Here is a 20,797-nt window from a genome sequence, read left to right as displayed (position 1 = left end):
AAGAAGTTGAAGAAATGGTTCATTTGTACATCTCTTATTGAAGCTTACGTCTGTGCTGTTCTAAGAATTGCTGTGAGCACAGCAGCAGAAACACTGCTATGAAGCTTCTCAGCTCAGGCAGACCTGAAAGGGGCGGGGGGGGTCACCAAACTAGTAAGATAGAATTCATAGGACCCAGGGAAGTTCAGAGTTAGGAGCTGGACCCCTCATGACCTTTACAGATAGGGTGAAATAGGGGCCAGTGCATTTATCTCTGCTGTAATCCTCTCTGACTCTGAGCACTAGAGAGATTGGGCTTTAGCAGAACTTTCAATGAGTCAAAAGCCTTGCAAGTACTTCTACAGACATAGCCTTGCTAGGCAGTGGGGATTAGGAACAGGACACAAGTGCTGCTTAGCACTCAGCTAAAAGCTTCCAGGACTAAGCCTGGAAAAGTTCTTCAGGGAATGGTGTCAGGATTCCGTAAGGGTCACAAGCCACTAGGCACCTGCCCACATCAGCCAAAATAAACAGGAAGGACCACAAGCTGTAGTTTGGGGAAAAAAAAAAAAAAAGAAAAAAAAAAAGAAAAAAAAAAAGAAAATCAAATGCAAACAAGACAGATTGAAAGCTGTATCTAGCATCAAAGTATGTCTTGGCTTGACACCCATCAAGGCTGTTAATACAAAAGGCCAGTATATTTAATTATTCATAGGAATGAATACCTACGAGTTACCTCCAACAAAACATCAGCAACTATCTTTCATGTTTAAATATCCTTGTACAGTGTTTCATATAACATGCTGTGTATTACCACTCAAGTTTAAATTGGGCTATTACAATCAGCCTGCGTAGAAAGAACACATTGCAAGACAAGAATTTCCTGAAGAGAGTTTCTGTAACAGTACCAGATGTATAACTGAAGGATATTTGCTCCTGTCATGTTTCATACAATAACAAAGATTTAAAAAAAAAAAAAAAAAAGTAACCCTGTTTGTGTAGCGATGGAAGATTAGGATTTTCCTCCACTCTACCAGTACTTCAATGCAACAACGAACTGCTTAATTTGACATGAGAATAGCTTTCCTTCCTTAATTTTTAGTTGTATGTCAATACAACTTTATATTCCATAACATGTGTGATAACATTCCTAGGGATGCACTAACCACTGATATCCTGTGCCAATTCCATCCACAGGAAGAGTGAGAGGAAAAAAGAAAAAAAAGAAAAAAAAAAAAAAAAGAAGGAAAAACCTACCTAATAACGTGCTAAATGAATACAATTTCTCCATTATCACTCCCAACCAGGTATCCCTATCTGAGCAGCTCGGGCTCAATTTGCTTAGAAATACTTAATTATATTACTAAATGATTCCTTGAGGTCATTGCTATGAAGGACACACAGTTACTGTGTTAATCCATGCATTATACACTGCATTACATTAGTCCAATAAGTCTGAGGAACAAGGACATGTTTCTCTGGGTTATTTGAAATCAGAAGGAAGTTAGTTCTGTTTCACAGCACTTAGTTACACAGGACAACTAGAAAAAGAAAAACAAACACATGCATACTGGATACCACATTTTCACCCCCCTTACAAGCAGCAAGATGACTGAGACACCTATAGCAAGGAGCCCATTTTCAAGCTTTAGTTACGTAAAATAACAGCTAGCCTCCAACTCTTAAAAAACAAAACAAAACCAACAACCACGCAATTGCCTGAAAAATTAACTATCATTTAGATAGGATGTGTAATACAGAAACACTTAAAGAAAGTGTTTGTTTTGTTCATTGCAGTAGTACTCAACCAAATAAGAAAATACCACAGTGAAAGCAACAGCCAATACATAAAAGGAACTCTCTACAGAAATAGGGATTAGAATTTCAGGCACTCAACAGAACGGGCTCTCACTTTAGTTAATTTTCCATATCCCTACAAAGTATAGTCATTTGATATAAAATTTGTGTTTAACAGAGAATATACTTTTACAAAGTATATTTTACATTTAAAACATCAACTTTTTTTTTTTTTTTTAGAGCAGAAAAGTTTTCCTATACTTCTTTTTTAAACAAACCTCTTCTACAGGAACACATGCCAGCAAGTCGAAACTTACACAAAGAACTGGTCCAATAATTTTTACCATGAAATAGTCTGGATACATCAGCTTTGTCTGGTCATTCACAAAGACGTTACCTTAACAGCAGGATAACTAAAGCACCCCAGTTATCTTGCACTATAAGTCAAGTTCACACAGGACACACTGAATGCTTTTTGAAAGGCAGATAAGGTTGAGTTTCACTCCTTCCATTTTCCTTCAATGAATTTCAAGTGACTTCACCTAATTTCACGTTGCCAGCCAGCTTAACAGGCAAAGCAAAAGCTGTATGCACAAGCAAAATGGAAAAGGCAATTTATTCATGACTTGACATCAGGAAGACATCCAGCCACTTCCTGGCTTGCCTTTGGGCAGCTTTGTGTCAGCTCTCCTGGCCATCCTCCCACTTGCTGGGGTGGATAAAGGCAGGGAAGAAAACAAAAGCTTGACATTGTGCAAGCACTGCTCTGTAGCAGCCAAAGCATTGATATGTTATAAACACCATTTTAGCTTCAAATCCAAAATACAGTACTATATGGCTGCTATGAAGAAGGCAAACACCATCCCAGCCATAACCAGTACAGTAAGACAGCTAGCTTTACATGCTCAATTCCTTCTCAATAGTAAACAGAGTAGAAAATATACCAAAGCCATTTCCTTCACTACGAAACACTTAAGCAGACTACTGAGAAGTGGAATAATACAAAACTACTGTAGAGAAAACAGTATAACATCATCACATTTGCCATTTAGTTTCTGCAATGTTTACAGACATAACTATTTACCTGAAAGGCACTTTATTTTCTTTCATAAACATCATACTTTTCCTGAACAAAGACTGAATTAAACCGATTAAATTTATGTCATCTTATAAACTATGCTCACTTCATACTTTTAAACTGTGTTTTGTGAGGCATAGTCAGAAAAAGACAGGTAAACTTAGAGGGAGTTCCACAAGTTTCTAAACAACACTGAGAATCACCTTGGAGTCAAATGGCATGAGCAATTAGTGTTGCATCAATCGTAATACTCTCCTAATACTCCAAGAAATGAGTGTCTTTCGAAGACAGATTTCAGAAAAAGTTCAATTAAACTTGGACCAATTCCAGGGTTCAGAATAGCTTTATAAAAACGCAGAATACTACCTAAGCTAAGACTATTATTTCAATGCCTGTAAGTTCTAACATTTTCTCTTAATTCATTTTAAGCTTTAATTTACCATGAACATCCACGAGTTTTTTATATTTACAGTGTACATATTGTACTCACAGGCATGAAAAACATAATTTGTCTCATCTAATGAGTCATAATTAACTTTTGTTTTTACCTTTCCAAAAGCAGAATATTTTTAATGCATTCAACTGGAGTTATTTTCATGCCAAGATTTATATAGTTCTTTTTAATAAGAGCAGTCATATGTCAGACTCACATTATTACCACAACTTGTTTTCAGATAAAGTAGAAATGAAAGAGCCCACAAAGGAAATACTGCATGAAGGGAAAAGTATTTCTCTAAACAAAGTAAATAAGACCAAGAGTTCTAGAATTTTAAAATTTCATTGAATGCTTATGAAACTTTTGAAAAGGTGCAGTTTCTTTCTCCAAGAAGTTTAGTAATGCTCTGTAATCTGGAAACCTCAAAGAATTAAAATTTTTTCTCCATCATAAGAGACAGCTCCCCGTCACAGCAAATAGCCCCACTTCCCCTTTCAAAAAACTTGCAGCATATACTATGAGGTCTGAAAACATATACATGCACAAAGATAGCCTTAGCAGAAAACTTTCTGTTAACCACAACAAAGGTAGTTAAGACTGACTTTATAAAATTGAGAACCTACTTAAGGGACTATGAGAATGGGCAATGGCAGATACAGATGCTTCAAGCCAGTTTTAGGTCACCTTAGAAAGGTAGAGGCCACAATCCAATAATAAAGAATGAATCACTTACCCCTTTCCAAGGATCAGGGCTCACCAAATACACCAAAGAAATCAACCTTGGAGTAGAGATGCTTCCCTTGCACCTGCCATCCCTTAAATGAGGTTAGGGAGGGATGGACCCAGTGTCCTCCCCTTCTTGTCGCACAGGTGAATTGCTTCCACCTATGCTCCCAGTGCTGGCTGTGTCCCAGGTGCTCAATCACTGGTTCATTATGTGACCTAACAGCTCCCATACACGGACTAAGTAAGAAAATATGTAAAACTGATTTGGCTTTTTAGCAGTTGACCTAGAACAGCAAGAGTTAGGAAACATTAGTCAATGAAGAAACTTTTAAACACTATATTTTTATATTCATCAAAATCAAATTATGGAGGAGGACAATCACAGACCTCTATGAGTCTGGAACAGAATAGCTACATTTTATTGGGTTAAAGGAAAGGTTTCTGTTCATTCAGATAACTCTCCTTTTCACTATTTAATTAATAAAGCTATTTCTGCACATGAGAATCAAGACTTTTAAATAAATAGGAACTTTATTTGTTTATCCATTGACGTGCAGTTGAAAAGAACCTGCAGTCATGAAAAAAAAAGAAGCAGCTACAACTTATTCAGCTGCTTAAATCATCTTCATTTGAAAGAAGAATTGTGATTGACATAGTGATACAGAAAGTATCACCTTACATTATGTTCAAGTACCACACAACAATTTACCTACTGTTTTCTTACTGTTTATATAGCTGGTCTCCCATTTTCAGAGGGTTAGCTACAACACATTCCTGTCTTTCAGAAAACTTGGTTAACAAACTCTTTACTAAGTTGAATATAACATGCAAGACAAATTTCATAGGAGAAAAACAAACAGAAAGGTCAAATGGATTTTCCACTATAGTCTGTTTTTCAGAAATACTGACCAAGTTGATATAACTACTCCATTCCTTATCTTCAAAATAAACTTCAGGACAACAAGGCTTGAGTTTGTCAGAGGAGGAGGAAAAATAAATTTAAAAAAGAAAAAGGAAATTAAGTTACTGCTTTGAGAATATACCAGCCAAGTGGACACCTTCCTGTCACTGTAAGAATCACCTGAGTTAAAGAAGACCTTTAATTATTTACTACAAAGAACCAGTTAGCACAAAGGCTGCAAGATAGAGGTAGGGTCCTTAAGCATCAGCCTGCATCTTTAAGTGACAAAAAACTTCTTGAGTTCTCATTAACTGCTAGAGAAACCATAGTAAAACTTCTGAAGCCAGAACTACCAAGAATCACCAACATTCTTCCAGATCATAGGGAAGTAGAAAGGCTCTCTTTAAAGGAATACAGACTCTTATCAATCTTCCACCCTATGAGAGGTTATCTTTAAAGGTAGTTCCTCCGCAATGCCTAAATCTCTGTGGAAAGCTATTTGCCCTCAGATGAATGACCATAGACACTTAATTTATTTCTGTGACAGAGATAAGCTAGCAGTTTTGACAGAAGAGTGCTGATTAGAGCTCTCAGGGGAAAATTTCTAGCATCTTAAAATAGGCAGGAGAACATCCATGAAGAGAATCATAAAGGTTGGAAAAGACCTCTAAAATAATCCAGTCCAATCATCAGCCCACCAACACCATGCCCACTGACTCATGATCTCCAGCGCCACATCTACACGGTTCTTGAACATCTCCAGGGATGGTGACTTCACCACCTTCCCGGGCAGCCTGTTCCATTCTTTCTGAGAAATTTTTCCAAAAATTCAGCCAGAACCTCCCCTGGGGCAACTTAAGGCCATTCCCATTAATCCTATTGCTGTTTCCTGGGAGAAGAGGCCAACCTTCACCTCAACATAACCTCTTTTCAGGTCATTTGAGAGAGCAATAGTCTCCCGAATCTCCTCCAGATTAAACAATCCCAGTTTGCTCAGCCTCTCCTTCTAAAATTTGTGTTCCAGACCCCTCGACAGCTTTGCTGCCCTTCTCTGGACACGCTCCAGGGCCTCAATGTCTTTGTTGTAGTGAGGGGCCCAAAACTGAACACAGTACTCGAGGAGTAGCCTCACCAGGGCTGAGTACAGGGGGACGATCGCTTCCCTGCTCCTGATGGCTATGCTATTTCTCGTACAAGCCAGGATGCCATTAGCCTTCTTGGACCCCTGGCACACTGCTGGCTCATGTTTAGCTGAACACTGACCAACATCCCCAGATACTTTTCTTCTGCTCAGCTTCCCAGCCACTCTACCCCAAGCCTGTAGTGTTGCCTGGGGTTACTGCAACCAAAGTGCAGGACTTGGTCTTGTTGAACTTCATCTCACTGGCCTCAGCCCAGCTACCCAGCCTGTCCAGATCCCTCTGTACAGACTTCTGACACTCAAAGCAGATCAACGCTTCCTCACAGCTTGGTGTCATCTGCAAACCTACTGAGGGTACACTCAATCTTCTCATCCAGATCATCAGTAAAGATATTAAAGGGGACCAGCATCAGTACAGATCCCTGAGGAACACCACTCATGACTGGTTGCCAGCTGGATTTTACTCCATTAACCACAATTTCCTGAGCTCAGCCATCCTGGTTGTTGTTTAATCAGGGAAGAGGACACCTGTGGAAGCCATGGGCTACCAGTTTCTCCATGAGAATACTATGGGAAACACAGTCAAAGGCTTCACTGAAGTCTAGGTAGATTATATCCTCCTCCAAAAGGCAGGTCACCTGGTCATGAAAGGATATCAGGCTGGTCAAGCAACATGTGTTTCATCATTCCATGTTGACTGGGACAGATTACCTGGTTGTCTTGCACCATGCCATGTGATGACACTCATGAATTTTTGCTCTATAGCCTTTCCCAGTACTGACAGACCTGCAGTTCCTCCCTCCAATTCTTCTTGTAGATGAACATTACATTAGCAAGTTTCCAGTAATCTGGGACCTCCCTGGTTGACCAGGACAGCAGATAAATGATGGAAATCAGGTTAGTAATCACTCCTGCTAGCTCCCTCAGTAATCTTGGATGGATCTTGTTCCACGGACTTATGACAGTCCGGGTGAAGTAGCATGTCACTAACTGGTTCCTCCTGAACTGTGGGGGGGGGTTTATTCTGCTCCTCATTCCTTTCTCATATCTCGAGGGAGCTGAATGTACACAAGGACTCCAAAAATTCCCTAATTATTATGCTTCCCATATTTACATGCCTACCTTGGAAATCTTGTAGTTTGCTTTTATTAGTCTATTACTGCAGAAGAGTGATATATGTATGTCAAACAATCCACCATTCTCCCTAGATCGTTTCTGACCAAGATAAGTTACTGATTCCAAGACAGTATTTGATATTGGTCTATCCAGTGTTAGGACTACCACACAATCTTTTCACAGTACAAGCAATGAAACCATATATGCATTTGTTTTATTCTCCTCAGTTTATTTGCATATAATTTTACAGTTTTTTCCTTCATGTCACACATTTATTCCTTCTCTTGAAAAAAGTTCTGACAAGGGGACTTGCCTTCCATTACTTTTGGAAACCTGGAACTGGTGTCAATAAAAACAATAAAGCAACACCCCATCTACTGAACACCTACTAAATAAAGTAATGTAAATATAGCATACATGTTAGGAGTTCCTTATTATTTCAATACAAGGAAAACAGTTTGAAAAAAAAAAAAGAAAAGATAATCAGTTCCAGTTGCTAAAATAGTTCAATGCATTCTCTTTCAAAGACTTTATTTCAAAGTTTCACTATAGAAATGCTTTTATTAGCTCACTACCAAGCAGTGATCAAACTGGTATGGAAGAAAATGAAGCATGATAGTAGACAATATTGTAGTACTCCACCACAATACAGAATTCTCTGTCACAACGAATATAGCAGACTAGGGATGTTCATAAAATCCCTTTGTTGTAAACACTACTAAAAGACTCTTTTTCTATCATGCTGCAAAATTCCATCATGTACTTTATTTAGCTTAAGAAGTAAGCTATATAGAAATGCAAGTAAGCATTTCAAGAACGGTGAAAGACTTTCAGTGCTGGCACAATTTTTCAGTAATTTACACAATGGTTTATGTAGGAAGCTGGGTAAAAAACAAGAGACAAAGAAAAAAGAACTTTTTGAAATGGTTACAGGCATCTTCCTTTTTGGCCAATTTAAAATCACAAAATTCAGACTTGTATAAGAGACATTCACTTCATACCCCATTCTAATATGTGGAACAAAATAAAGTCCATTTCATTAATTTTGTATTAATTTTTCATAGTATTCCTCAATACATTTTCAAATATAAAGAATCTTAATCCTTACAAAAAGAAAAGTTCTACTTATTAAAGAATTCTCTTGAATAGTCTTAGCAGCATTCCAATAATTAACTATCTTGATTTTATTGAAAACAAACAAACAAACAAACAAAAAAAAAAACAAAAAAAACCTTGATTATTGTATTTTGAGACAGCTTTCTGTCAAAACATAAACATTTTAGAAGTTACGAAAGTGCAAGAAGAAGCTCATATTCCAAGCTGAAAGGCAGCTTCTGGAAATGGTGAAATCAGTATAACAACATCCTAACATCACTGAAATTAAAGCATTAAGATGAATCGTGTATTTAGAACATTCTCCAGTGTAACATTCTTCTTAGTGAAGACCTTAGCAGTGTAAATAAAACAGTTAAGCATCTTTTTCTTTTTTTTTTTTTTTTCAGCTGTAGCAAGTGAAGTGCTCAGACTAAGTGATTTGATGGAGAGCAAGTAAGCCACCCAGTGCCATCAGCACATCAGCAGTGAGCTGTCTGCCCACTTGGCTGTTAAGCACTTTTTAGCAATTTAAATCAAATTAAAAAATGGAGGAGTACAACACTCTTAAGGATCTTCTCATTAATTTGGGCAAATGTCTTAAATTGCATGTTAGAACTCATTGAAGAAGAGGAGCCTCCAATTAGGTCCCACGAATCCTTAAGGCTGCCTTTCAGCCAAAAACCTTTGTTTCATTTAAGCAAACCAAAACTATTAATAAGCAGCATTTACATATAATGAGCATTTTAATTCACTTTTTGAAAAAGATTTCAAGAAATTACAAACATTGGAGCAGGATCACTTTTGGTAAGAATGTTATTCCTCATAAAATCCTGTAAACAACATTCTATTGAGAAGACCTGCTGTTTTGAAGTATTGTTAGTGAAAATTTTTATTATCAAAATGATAACATTATTCTTTCTGTTCCTTAACATTTCTTCAAAATAGGTTCTAACAAGCACAAACCTCTGCATTTGCATGTGAATATTAATCTTGCATTTTAAAAACGTTAATATTACTAGATTCAGCTTCAGAAAGATTCAATAGAACTAGTTTTGTTACACTTAGTAGTACAGTGTATCAGCACTTCTATCACTTGCTTCTTCAGTGATAGGTACAGAGATCTTCAACGTGGGACATCCATATTCTGAAGCACAATAGCCACTCTGCTTGGAATGTACACCTAGTAAAAAGATGATAAGAACAAGGAAAAATCCATGAACGTCACAGGATTCATTTTCTTATAAAAAAGCAGTACATGAAAAAACACATGTAATACTTAGCCATTCAATATTTCTCATTTTTGTGATCTTGTAGGTTATTCTAATTGTATTTTAAATGTGACTGGCTGCTTAGTTCCAGTACTTGAGTTATACAAGATAATATAAAAGTTTAAAAGACATCTTAATTGCAATCTCTCCTCTCTTCTCTTTTTATAAATATTGCTTTGAAAGATTTTAAATGGCTACCAGTAGAGGGCCTCATATGACTTCCAAAGTCCAATTTATAATACTTGAAGACATCTAGGTCAATAGACTATACAATGATAAATGAGAAAGTTTTACAACAACATTCGAACACTCCTCCGCTGTGAAGTAAAGAATCCTCAAGGCATATGATATCTTTTCATACAAGTAAGTAACAGCATTATGACACAGCATTGCATTCTTCTCCATCTTGGCATCTATGGAATTTCAGTGCCAGTTGCTAAAAATTACTCAAAAAACTAGATATAGATGCATATTAACCATTACACTACTGCATTTTGTTTTACCCTTTTTTATCTGATTACCATGAGAAAGATATGCATATAATCAAAAGACTTCTCATAGATCACAAAAGAGCTTGTGGCAATATATTTTACATGACATTTCTTCTAAGTAAAGTAGAATCACAATCTGAAAACGAGACTGATATGCACTACCTACCAATTACCTTGATATATGGTACTCCATCAATTGTCAAGTGTATGAATGTGTTTGCTGAACAAGTCAATAAAAATGCAATTATAAAAGGTAACACAAGATTGAAGATTATCGGCTTCATTCTGACAACATCCTCCTTTAGACTACTCTCCATCCCTGTGGAATATCTAATATCCCACAATTTCAACTATGTTATCTGCAAACTAGAGCTTGATGGCATGAAAGGCTTTCATAGTTTTCAAAATCAGAATGAAGGAACAGAGCAAAGAGCTTTAAGAAAAGGAGAAAAAAGAAAAGAACAGCTGATCTTCATTGAATCAGACAGAGCCATGTCCAGTGCTTCTTGAAAGGCAGTGAACATAATGATTTCCCCTAAGGTTTCGGTGATAAATAGCTCTACTGTTCAGGGGAGGAAATACTTAATGAACTAGCTCAGAATGTATAGATAATGCCAAGATTTTTAAATTGTGTATTGAGAAATTCAGCACTCTGAGTTGATACGATGAAAATGGAAAGGAGCTAAAGGGAATAATTTTTCTAAGAAAATATTCATAAGAAGTTTCTTTGGTTAAGCCAACAAAGACTGACATTAATAGAGGATATATCAATTCCGTTATAGCCAGGTCAATAATATAACAGATCTTAGGAGAAATGTATTATCTCAGTGCCTATAAAGTCAACTTGCACCAAATGAGAATCTAAGAGCATTGTGGAATCACTCCACCAGTACAATGTCAACCAAAATTTTAGAACTGGTTTTAGGTACAATTTTGGAATTTGAGTAATATATTATATTTAGATTGATAAGAATTTTCTGCTTGTTTTTCTGCTTGTCAGGAAGAGATTCAATTGCAAGCTTATTACTGTAGTCAAACATTTCCATACCTTGGAAAATTAAACATAGGTTCTAATGTTTATTGACTTGGTGGTCTTTTTACTAAAACAGAAAAATCAGCTATGACATTGCTTCCTAGTCTGATCAACTTACATCATTTATGAGTGTAATTGCCTCTAAGGCCTACACAAAACTGTAAGAAATAACAAAACCACTAGGGCATGAGCAAGGATTCCACTGGTAGGAATACAATTTTTTAAAAATAGCAATATTACACAAGCATTAGATAATTCCTGTTACTTTGTTTTAAAAGAATTCAGAACATCTGGGTGAAGGGAATGTTAAAAAAAAATGGGACCAAAGAGATTGGAAAGATTGCCCATTTTTCATGAGGTGAAATCGGAAAGATTATTCACTCAGGATCTAGCAAAACTTTCATCTTTCCCAATCCAGATTTCTAACTTTTTACTCTTCCCACTTCTGGCACTCAATCTCCAAAGCTTCCCCAGCCTCTTCTTTTCTTTTGTCACATTTAACTACCACTTGTGTAAAAACACATCCCCACACGTTTCACTTTATTTTCTCTATTCTTTTTCTGATTTCCTCCTAGTCATACACACTCCTTCTCTGTCCAGACTAAGAGCCATCATATCTGTAATTACTGAACTCCTTTGGCAGCCTGGCAGTAGTGGTGTACTGGTTAGATTATACACTACCTGTGTTTTGAAGAAAAAATAAACAAATTAAAAAAAACAAACCAAAACAAAAAACAGAAGCCAAATTTTTAAAGTGACCTTCAAAAATTCTGAAATTACATCTCATCTGTTGCAACTAGTAAATACAGAAACAACCAGAGGAACAAGCATTCAATGTTCTCCAAGCAATTCTTAATCACATTGAAAACATGTGAACAACATAAAGCTGTACTACAGAAAGATATGCCCTCTCAGAGTTAACTAAATTATACTAAACCCCCAACATCAAGAGATAAAATTTAAGGTGGCTTTAATTGAACCTGTATCTGTATGAACTGCTCCCTTGTGCTTCAAGTTGACCAGACTAGTCAATACTGTTTTATTGAGCTAACATGCTTTTGTTTGAACATTCGCTTCAAGGGGTGTGAGCTCATCTAGGATGGTCCACAATCAGCATATTATAAATTTATTTTTGGCTAGATGCAAATCCTTCAGGCAGCTGATTATTTGATACAATATTCACCTCTGTTTGCACTATTGCAATGCAATACTCTTGAGCATATAATTATTGTTGTTTAGAAAACATAGGTTAGTAGAGAAGGCACCTATTAAAACATGAAAATACAATACGACCTCAATTCACATACTGTCTTTCAACAGTTAATAAGTTTATGTCTTCAGATTGTTCAATGGTTTATTGGAGTACTTCACAGTATTTTCTGAATTTACTGGAAAATCTTGACTGCTTTGTCAAAACTATAAAATTACTCTGTATAGTGAAGTGTATTTGTAATGAAGACATTAAGTAGAATGGGTCTAAGGTTGGGGGACTGTGTGCAATTTCATTCACCCGTTGACATATGAGCTGCATTTCTTAGCCTTTGTCAGAATATAATTTGGATCTCTCCTTTGAAGAAGGGAAGTGGAAGAGAAAATTCCAAACTTAGTATTATTTCTGTTTTGAAAGACTCATTTATGAAGGGTAAAAATTTTAAGTATACGATCAAGTTAGTCTATCTTTCACACCTACCTCCATGTGGATCACAGCATCCTGCCTAATTAGTAGCTTATAAAAGTTCTTGAACCTTAAATAATTCTGTAAAGTCAGGATATAAATTAAAAAAAAAAAAAAAAAAAAAAAAAAAGAACTATGGTAGAAATAGTGATATATGTGAACAAAAAAAAATTAAAAAATCAGTGCATTGGAAAAGCTGACAAGAAACTTAAATTATCTAGATTATTGGTCTCTAAGTAATTTACTACAACCCTGCTCCGTCTTGAATTCGTAATTCATATAATTCAATAACATTTAATAGGAGATAGCATTTTGCATATTTTCTGCCCATGCTAGAATTTGCCATCAAATGGTACAGTTAAAAAAATAAAAATAAAAAAGAAAGAAATCCATTACTGACAGGATAAACTGAAATGCAAGCATCTGATTGTATTTAAGTCCAGATACATTTTAACATATAAAGAATAGATAAATTCTAGCTAAAAGCAAATAAAAGCATGCCTTAATTAGTGACAATACATACATTTTAATTTCTCTATCCAATTTAGATCAAGAACTGTTTGCTTACTGTATTTTAATCCATTGTTCTGATCATATCAAAACACATACATATAGTACTCCATATTGTAGAAAAATAAATTTGCAACAGCATACAATAAAAGGCCATCATCCCCAGACACACACATCCATGCTTCTCCTGTACTACTCAGTTCTATCTTCTTTAAATACTGAAGAAAATGGCAACCATGTTTCTTTCTGTATTTCCTAGGTAAGCCATTATGTATATTTTTTGTTCACTTGTTTTTAAGACTGTCCAAGTTATATTATTTTAACAACTACTCCAACACAATGAAATGCATTAATGAAGATGAGATCTGGCATTTTATGATAGGTGTCTGTGACAAAGTCCAATCAATTCAATCTGATATCCAGCATAAACAGCAGTTCTTATGAGGTCTCCTACTCAGCATACTGTTTTTTTAATCTTTACTAGTACATGGGAGTCTTCTCCTGATCTTTTTCTCATTGATTTTTCTATTGGCTAAATCTTCAGATTTATTAAGATGCATCTGGATTGGACCTCTAACATTCAATTTATCAATGACTGACCCTAATTCAGTGTCGTCTACAAATCTGCTGGGGATGTGCTTTGTTACTGTTAAAGACTCCATCAAACAGCACCAACCCTGGCAGTAATTGCTACAGCAGTCTTCTTTCTATCAGTCAATACCTGGACATTGAACCTCTGACTACTAAAAGTGCAGCACCCCAACCAGATTTCAATGTGCATAACAATCTTCCCATTCAACTTGTACTTCCACTTGCAGGAGACAAAGTTTAAACATTACAACATTGACTGTAGTAGCCTCATGCCCGTAGCTAGATATTTCATCAGAGAAAGCAACCAGGTTATCTGGTATGTTTTGTATTTACTAAATCTGAGCTGTCCTTCTGATCAACTCATACCTATCCCCTTCCAAAGGGATATGGTCCATGATCTCCTAAGAGACTGAGCAGGGAAGGCTCACTGGCCTCCAGATCCATCAGGTTTCTTTTCTTGCTTTTACTACAACCTTTCTTCAGTTTCCAAAAATTTCCCCTGGACACTATGATTTTTCACAGATGATTTCAGCCTTGCAACCATGCCAGTGAAATCTTTCCAAATCTCTGCATATATCCTATTTATCCAGCCTCGTTAAGGTGTCCCTAACCTATTGCTCTGCTGCTACATTCTTTTTGATAGTGTACTGGTACACAAAAGAGTTGGAAAACAGGCTTTACCCTCAGAGGCTGAGGTTTAAAAACAACAAAAAAAACATGTTTAACTCCTCCTCTTCTCAAGGATCTTGCATTTTTTTCTTGATCTCTTCTGATATTTGTACACTTTCTGCACACTTGTAGAACTCCTTTCTTGCCATCCTTTATATCTCTAACTAGTTTTTAACTCAAACTAGGTTTTGACCTCTCTGATTTTGCTCTTAATAGTCTACACCTTGCTCTAATATTCCTTCATTACCTGCCTTATTCCCTTATTTTTCACATGTAATAAAGTTTGCCAAGTGGCTCTTCATTTTTTATTGCTGTGCTCAGCATATGTGTTCTTGTCATTTATGATTTATGACACAGAACAGTTACTGAGGTGCTGACTCCCAATTAACAATTATGAAAACAAAAGTCACTTTAGAAGTGATAACTGACTTATTGTTAAGGGATGTTCTAAGAAAAAAAAAAAAACACCTCAAGACAGACAATTTAATGTGAAGTATTACTACATAATACTAGCTTACCTTTCCTTTACCTTAATTTAGCTACAGAAATAATGATAAAAGAAGATTTAAAAACAACTGTTTTTCCCATTTTAGCTCAGTAGAACTATCAGCAGCAACATCCCTGGTTTCTCTCTCACCATGCTTACTGCATTATTCTTCATGATGCTGGTCACAACAGTTAAAAACTTGATCTCCTTTTCCCAGGCTTTTTTATCCTAAGTGCATCTCTTAAAAGCCAGGAGATGTGGACACTGAGAAATGACTTCTGGAAGTCTTTCTTAAGATGTTCACCTCCTTGTGCCCCAGTTGCCAACTTCAAAATGTCTGTCTAGTTCAGATCACGTAACAGTATACAAAAGCATCTTGATTCAAAGCACAACAGGAAATCCAGACATTTATCATTAAAAGAAATCATAGAGAAATGCCATTTTTCTTGTTTTTCTACACACCAATGAGGAGAGGTACAGAAGTATTTTCTAGTCTTGCTTTTCCTTTCATATACTGTTGCTGAATTATATAGTTTCAATTAACAGCTTCTGCTTGGTTTACATCCTTATATCTTATATCCTGCCTTTCTGATCACAGATTTTTATTTCACTCATGTCTTCTTCATCATTTCACAAGGCTTACTTGACGAACATGGATATATGTGAAAACTCAAAGTACAGAGTATTAAGGAGAATACATTCATAGCTAATCAAATTGTTGACTACCTTTCAACCGTATCATCCTCTGAATGTTGTTTCAAGCATTCTGTGCCCATTCTACAGGCCCTTCTAAGTCCTTCCTCCCTTTCCAAATTACAGTCTCATTCACACTGGAAGGGGCCTCAAGAGGCAGGGCCAGCTATGAGGTCAAATCAGGCTAGTCAAGGCTTTGGATATCTCAATGAACTGAACCTTTGTTTTTTATACCAATTGCTTACTTATGACCTCGTACCCTCTGTGCTGTCACACTAACTCCGGTATTTTAGGAAGCCATCAAAAAACATATCAGGAGATTCATAAGGCCTTTACTAATGGAGGGAATGGGATATGCAGAAAGGAGAACATCAGATCCTCTGGGGACAGTTAGGGTGACTCAGCTGTGAAAAAAAGTTTTAGACAAAGTTAATTTTCAGATGTTTAGTCATCAAGTTATTGAAAGTCTTTTTACTCCCAATGGAGTATTCAGTGGGAATAAAGTGGAATAGTTGTGATTGACTTCACAGGTAGAATTGCTAAGAAAGATGATGATTGAGGACAGAAATATTTGTAAGTCAAACACATACAACATATTTTTTATTACCTCCTCTTTGACCTTTTCATACCGCTTGTCAATTTAAAATGCAAGGCAGTCACAGTGTTTGCAATTAGGCAAATTTCACAGAGATCAGAATTTCTAGCACTAATACAATATAGCCAATATAATACGCACACAAAAACATTTCTTTCAAGCAACCTGTTTTCCACCTGCATACATGGTGTTCTATCAAGATCATACTCTGTTTATGTGGGCTATCGCGGAAACAGGGAAAAGAAACTGGTCATCCAACCATTTGACAGGAATACATAAAATGCTTTTCAGTATTCAAATACTTATTTCTTACTTTTTTTTTTTGTTTGTTTGTTTTGTTTTTATTATTTTTCTGGATAATTTCAAGAAACAAGAGACCAGAATAGTTAAGAATACAGAAGTAGAAAATACAGGAAGTATTTGTGAATAGCAGCAGTTCTAAGTATGAAGCTCACCTTAGATATTTTAGCAGGGTTGCAATATATAGCAACCTCTAAATACATATTTAAAAAAAAACAAAAAACAAAGAAACAAACAAACAAACAAAAACCCCAAAAACACATGAGCAAGAAATTCTACAAACTACATTTCTACTTTCAGATTCATCAGAGTAGATTCTGTACCAGGTGCAAGCACAACTGAAATTGGCTGGAACCGTAATGAACTACTTTTCATCCCACTTTGAGGGTTGGAAAACATCAAGTCCTAAAAATCATTTCAAGGTCATTTTGCAGCAGATGGGAGAATTACTGGAACTCAGAGCTAGATCAGGCGCTGCAGAAAAATATTTGATAGTGCACATTGCAGCTGGTGGATGCAGAAGGCAATATCATAGGAGTCTGTGCCAACATTTTCCCAAACTTTTAATTAAAATGAGGGCCTTGGACAATCTCATGTCTCTGTATCACTACTAATTGTCAGACTCTGACACTATTCTGAGAATATAATTAACCATCAATGAATAAGGTACATGATAGCTTTTCCTTTCTGACTGTAACTTGTTATAAAGAACTTTATATTTCAGATTTTATTTTGCTAGATATTGCATATGAAAAGGAAGGTATGCTTAAAATAATGTGAAGCACTGCCTTCCAATCTGTTTTTCAATTTACAACAGTAAAGCATGAATATGCAGAAAATCATTTCTCTGTCTTGCTTCATTTATGCAAAAGATCTCCAGGCTCTATCTCAAAGTTTCTATTATCTTTTGCACTCTTCCTTAAGAAAAGTTACTTCAAAAAGACAACTAAATCCTGACAAACTCAAACATGCAGCCCAACAAAATAGGACTGAATGAAAGTGGATAACAGATTAACTTTGGAATCATTATACTTGTTTCTGAGTTTTTGTTTGTTGAAGAATTGAAATGATCAATGAATACAAGCAAACTAATTTATCAATTTATTGTTGATTTATCTTAATCACGAAGAAGCAAGATCTTGCTGCTATCCCATCTTCCTAGTTAGAACAGTCAATTTTCTAACAACAAATATACAGTATAAAATACATACAAATATTCTGTACATCTATGCATGTTAAGGGAGAAAATAGTTAAAGATTACATCATTCTTTTAAAATTCAATACATAAATCCTTATCATGAAAGTTTTTCAAATTACTATTTTCAAAGCTAAGGTCACTAAAAGCTTTTAGATTATTTCAATCTATGTGTATATTTTTAATTTGTCAATAGACTCATGGAGACATGAAGTTGCACTTTGACACTGAATATTATATATTAAGGTCAAGGTTAAAAAGCCCAACCCAGCAATAAGGATATTCTTAGAATAAACTACACAATTTTTAGTCGATACAATGAAAGGGAGAAAGAGTATTTCAGCTTCCACTTTTAGTTTAGCTAATTGAACTGATGAGAACTACAGGAAAAGTGAATATATAAAAACTGAAATGTGTTAATTACACTTTAACTGCATACTGTTTTGCCAATGACATAACATAGTCTGCAACTTTACATTTAGACTACTTATTACTCAGTTCTGTTGGTACAACATGTATAAAACCCAGTGCATCCATACAAGTCCTTACTTCTTTCTTACTTACTACTTTTATTAAAAAAAATACTTAAGTTACTACAACACAGACTTTGATATCTAATTACATTTTCAACATAAATCAATCACGTCAGATGCCTGATAAAACATTTGGAATGATGAGTGTTATTAGAAACAGATTTTTTTCTTCCCCCACCCTCTCCTTCCCCCAAATCTAAGTTTCATATCCAGCTACGATAATCAGGTAAGGTACAAATGTAAAGGGGCAGCAGGATCTTACAGGAGTTGAAACACATCTGCAGCAGTTAATTTGAAATGTGAAGACAGTATAAAACTAGAAGGTTATGCAAGCATAGAAAAAGCACACATCTTTCATAAAACATAGAATGGCTTGGATTGGAAGGGACCTCAAAGACCACCTAGTGCCAGCCCCCTGTCACCTGGTTGCCCCCTGCTGGGTTGCAACCCATGAGATCAGGCTGCCCGGGGCTCCATCCAATCTGACCTAAAACACCTCCAGAAATGAAGCATCCACAACAAACATAGCTCAAAAAAGACTATTAAAGCCTGTTTTCCATGGCAGCAATACAAACAAAAATATGATGGTTTAAAAGTTCTTTTGTACAATGACAAATAGATTAACAGCTTGTTTTAAGAAGGTTTGATCACATGAAAAGTTATGTGCATTTCATGTAATTGTTAACAACCCGCAGCAGAGGAAGAAGCGAAACAGAAAAATGAGATTATTTACAAAGAATACTTTTGATTTTCCTACAGAATTTTCAAGGCATGCATGATGATCTTGAAATCTGGCCTCATACAGAACTTGAATTACCATATATTTATCAGCAAAATTTCACAGTGCTGAGTAGTGCTTACAAAGTTTACTCTTCACTCAGTTTTCTTCACTCCAGGTATTTCACATTTCTTTTCTTCTCATTTTGCGATGTCACTTTGAATATCTCTTTTATTAGGTGATATTTCTAGAATGAATTGTGTCATGTCTGATCTCCTACTTCTATAATGTGTTTGTGCACTATTTAAGCTTGACTTGAGCAGCAGAATTATTGCATGTAATTTCATTTTGTCATAGTCCTGTGGGTATGTTTTACTGACAGTGTTTATCTAGCACACCTTAAGGGAAGCGTGTCTTTCACTATAAAAAATGTGTTTGTGGTGAAGGGAGAACTAAAATTTTTGAAACTAGACACTTATGTCACATGCATTATGTACAAACAATAAGATAATTGCTGAAGTACAATAAAAAAACCTTTTCTGAGTTCATTGGGGTGGTGCCATCAAAAAGAATAATCGAGAGGAAGATATCTACTTAGACTTCTTAAAGGACCAAAACAATTCTCAAGGATGACGGATTATTTAAGAACTGGGATCTAAATTTCTACTTACGATAAAACATTTGTTTCTTTTGTAAAATACCGACTAGTAGTATCCACTATAACTTTTGTTCTTTCTTACTTGGTGTTATATCTTGCTGGATTTGGTCTGATTTTCCACATTTTTTTCCCCCAATTACTTTTGCTTTGTGTCTTCTTACTACCATTTTACCTTTATGAGGCGCTTGTGGCATCTTCTGGAGTGTTGGCTGAAGCTGGTCTGTGAATTGGACTGCTGAAGGACATAAAGGAAAGTTGTCATGACCCACTTTGATGGGTTTCTATCTGACTCAGAAGTGCCATTGCCATGCCACAGCTTATGCTGCAAAAATGCATTTGCTTCTTTGCTTGTCACATGCTTTACCTTCCACATGCTCCTAGTTAAGATGCACCTTCAAGTTTTGTTGTATTTTTTCTGTCTTGAATGATTTGCACTTATCATCTAAAAGCCCTTATGTGAAATATACACTCTAAATTACAGTTAATTGGCTTGCAAAAGTTAAGTTAGTGGCAGCTAATTAAAATGCTCTCTAATCACTAAAGCATCATACTTGAATTCGACACAGGAAGCAAGAATTCTGGGAGCATTAATTTGATGTGTAACCTGCAGGACTGGACTTTTAGATCCTCAGTTTCTTAGTGTGCTTATGATAACAGATACTTACCTAAGGGTATCTAAGGGCACTGTCATACACAAACACTTTAAAAAACCAGCATGTTCCCAAGATCCTCTAGGCCAAGCAGAATAAAAGCACAATGTAACAAAACTATTTTAAAACATGCCAACAAAAGAATTGTCAATACTCTGAGTGTAACAAAAGAGGGTAAAAGAAAGCGTGAGAGGCAGAGATTAAAACGTACAATAACTCTCAGGAATTGGGATCTCACAAGAAATGTGACACCAGAAGATCTTTTATCCATTCTGACATTGAAGAAGACTGTCACACACATACCAGTATAGATACTCCGTATCTGTAGTCTGTTATATTACAAAGATGATACAATTTTAGTGTATACAGATATACCTGTGTATAAAGATATATTTTCACGCACTTAAATGGTTTAGAAATAAAAATGTGGCCAGCAACATAAGCATTCTCAGAACTTTTCC

The 20,797-nt window shown here is 35.8% G+C and overlaps 1 protein-coding gene across 6 annotated transcripts in view; it reads right to left on the bottom strand.

Annotated features, from left to right (window-relative positions):
- Nucleotides 1–7,382: 7,382 nt before the first annotated feature.
- The window catches only part of GBE1 (1,4-alpha-glucan branching enzyme 1), a 150,690-nt gene continuing 137,275 nt past the window's right edge, over nucleotides 7,383–20,797 (bottom strand). For 4 of the 6 annotated variants that reach the window (XM_042809501.1, XM_042809506.1, XM_042809502.1 and 1 more), the window contains 2 exons: nucleotides 19,859–19,921; nucleotides 7,383–9,449 (listed from right to left, as the gene is read on the bottom strand). In XM_042809501.1, the coding sequence (XP_042665435.1) occupies nucleotides 9,393–9,449; nucleotides 19,859–19,921 (120 nt within the window). In that variant the 3' untranslated portion in view covers nucleotides 7,383–9,392. Of the gene's footprint in view, nucleotides 9,450–19,858; nucleotides 19,922–19,958; nucleotides 20,418–20,797 lie in introns of those variants that run through there. The other 2 variants (XM_042809505.1, XM_042809503.1) reach the window with 2 other exon arrangements.

Source organism: Centrocercus urophasianus, unplaced genomic scaffold (assembly GCF_019232065.1).
Source record: "Centrocercus urophasianus isolate 14NV4802_14NV808 unplaced genomic scaffold, USGS_Curo_1.0 seq_12, whole genome shotgun sequence".
Classification (NCBI taxonomy): Eukaryota; Metazoa; Chordata; class Aves; order Galliformes; family Phasianidae; genus Centrocercus; species Centrocercus urophasianus.
Note: the sequence above shows the minus strand (reverse complement) of the source record. Positions and strands in the feature narration are given on the sequence as shown.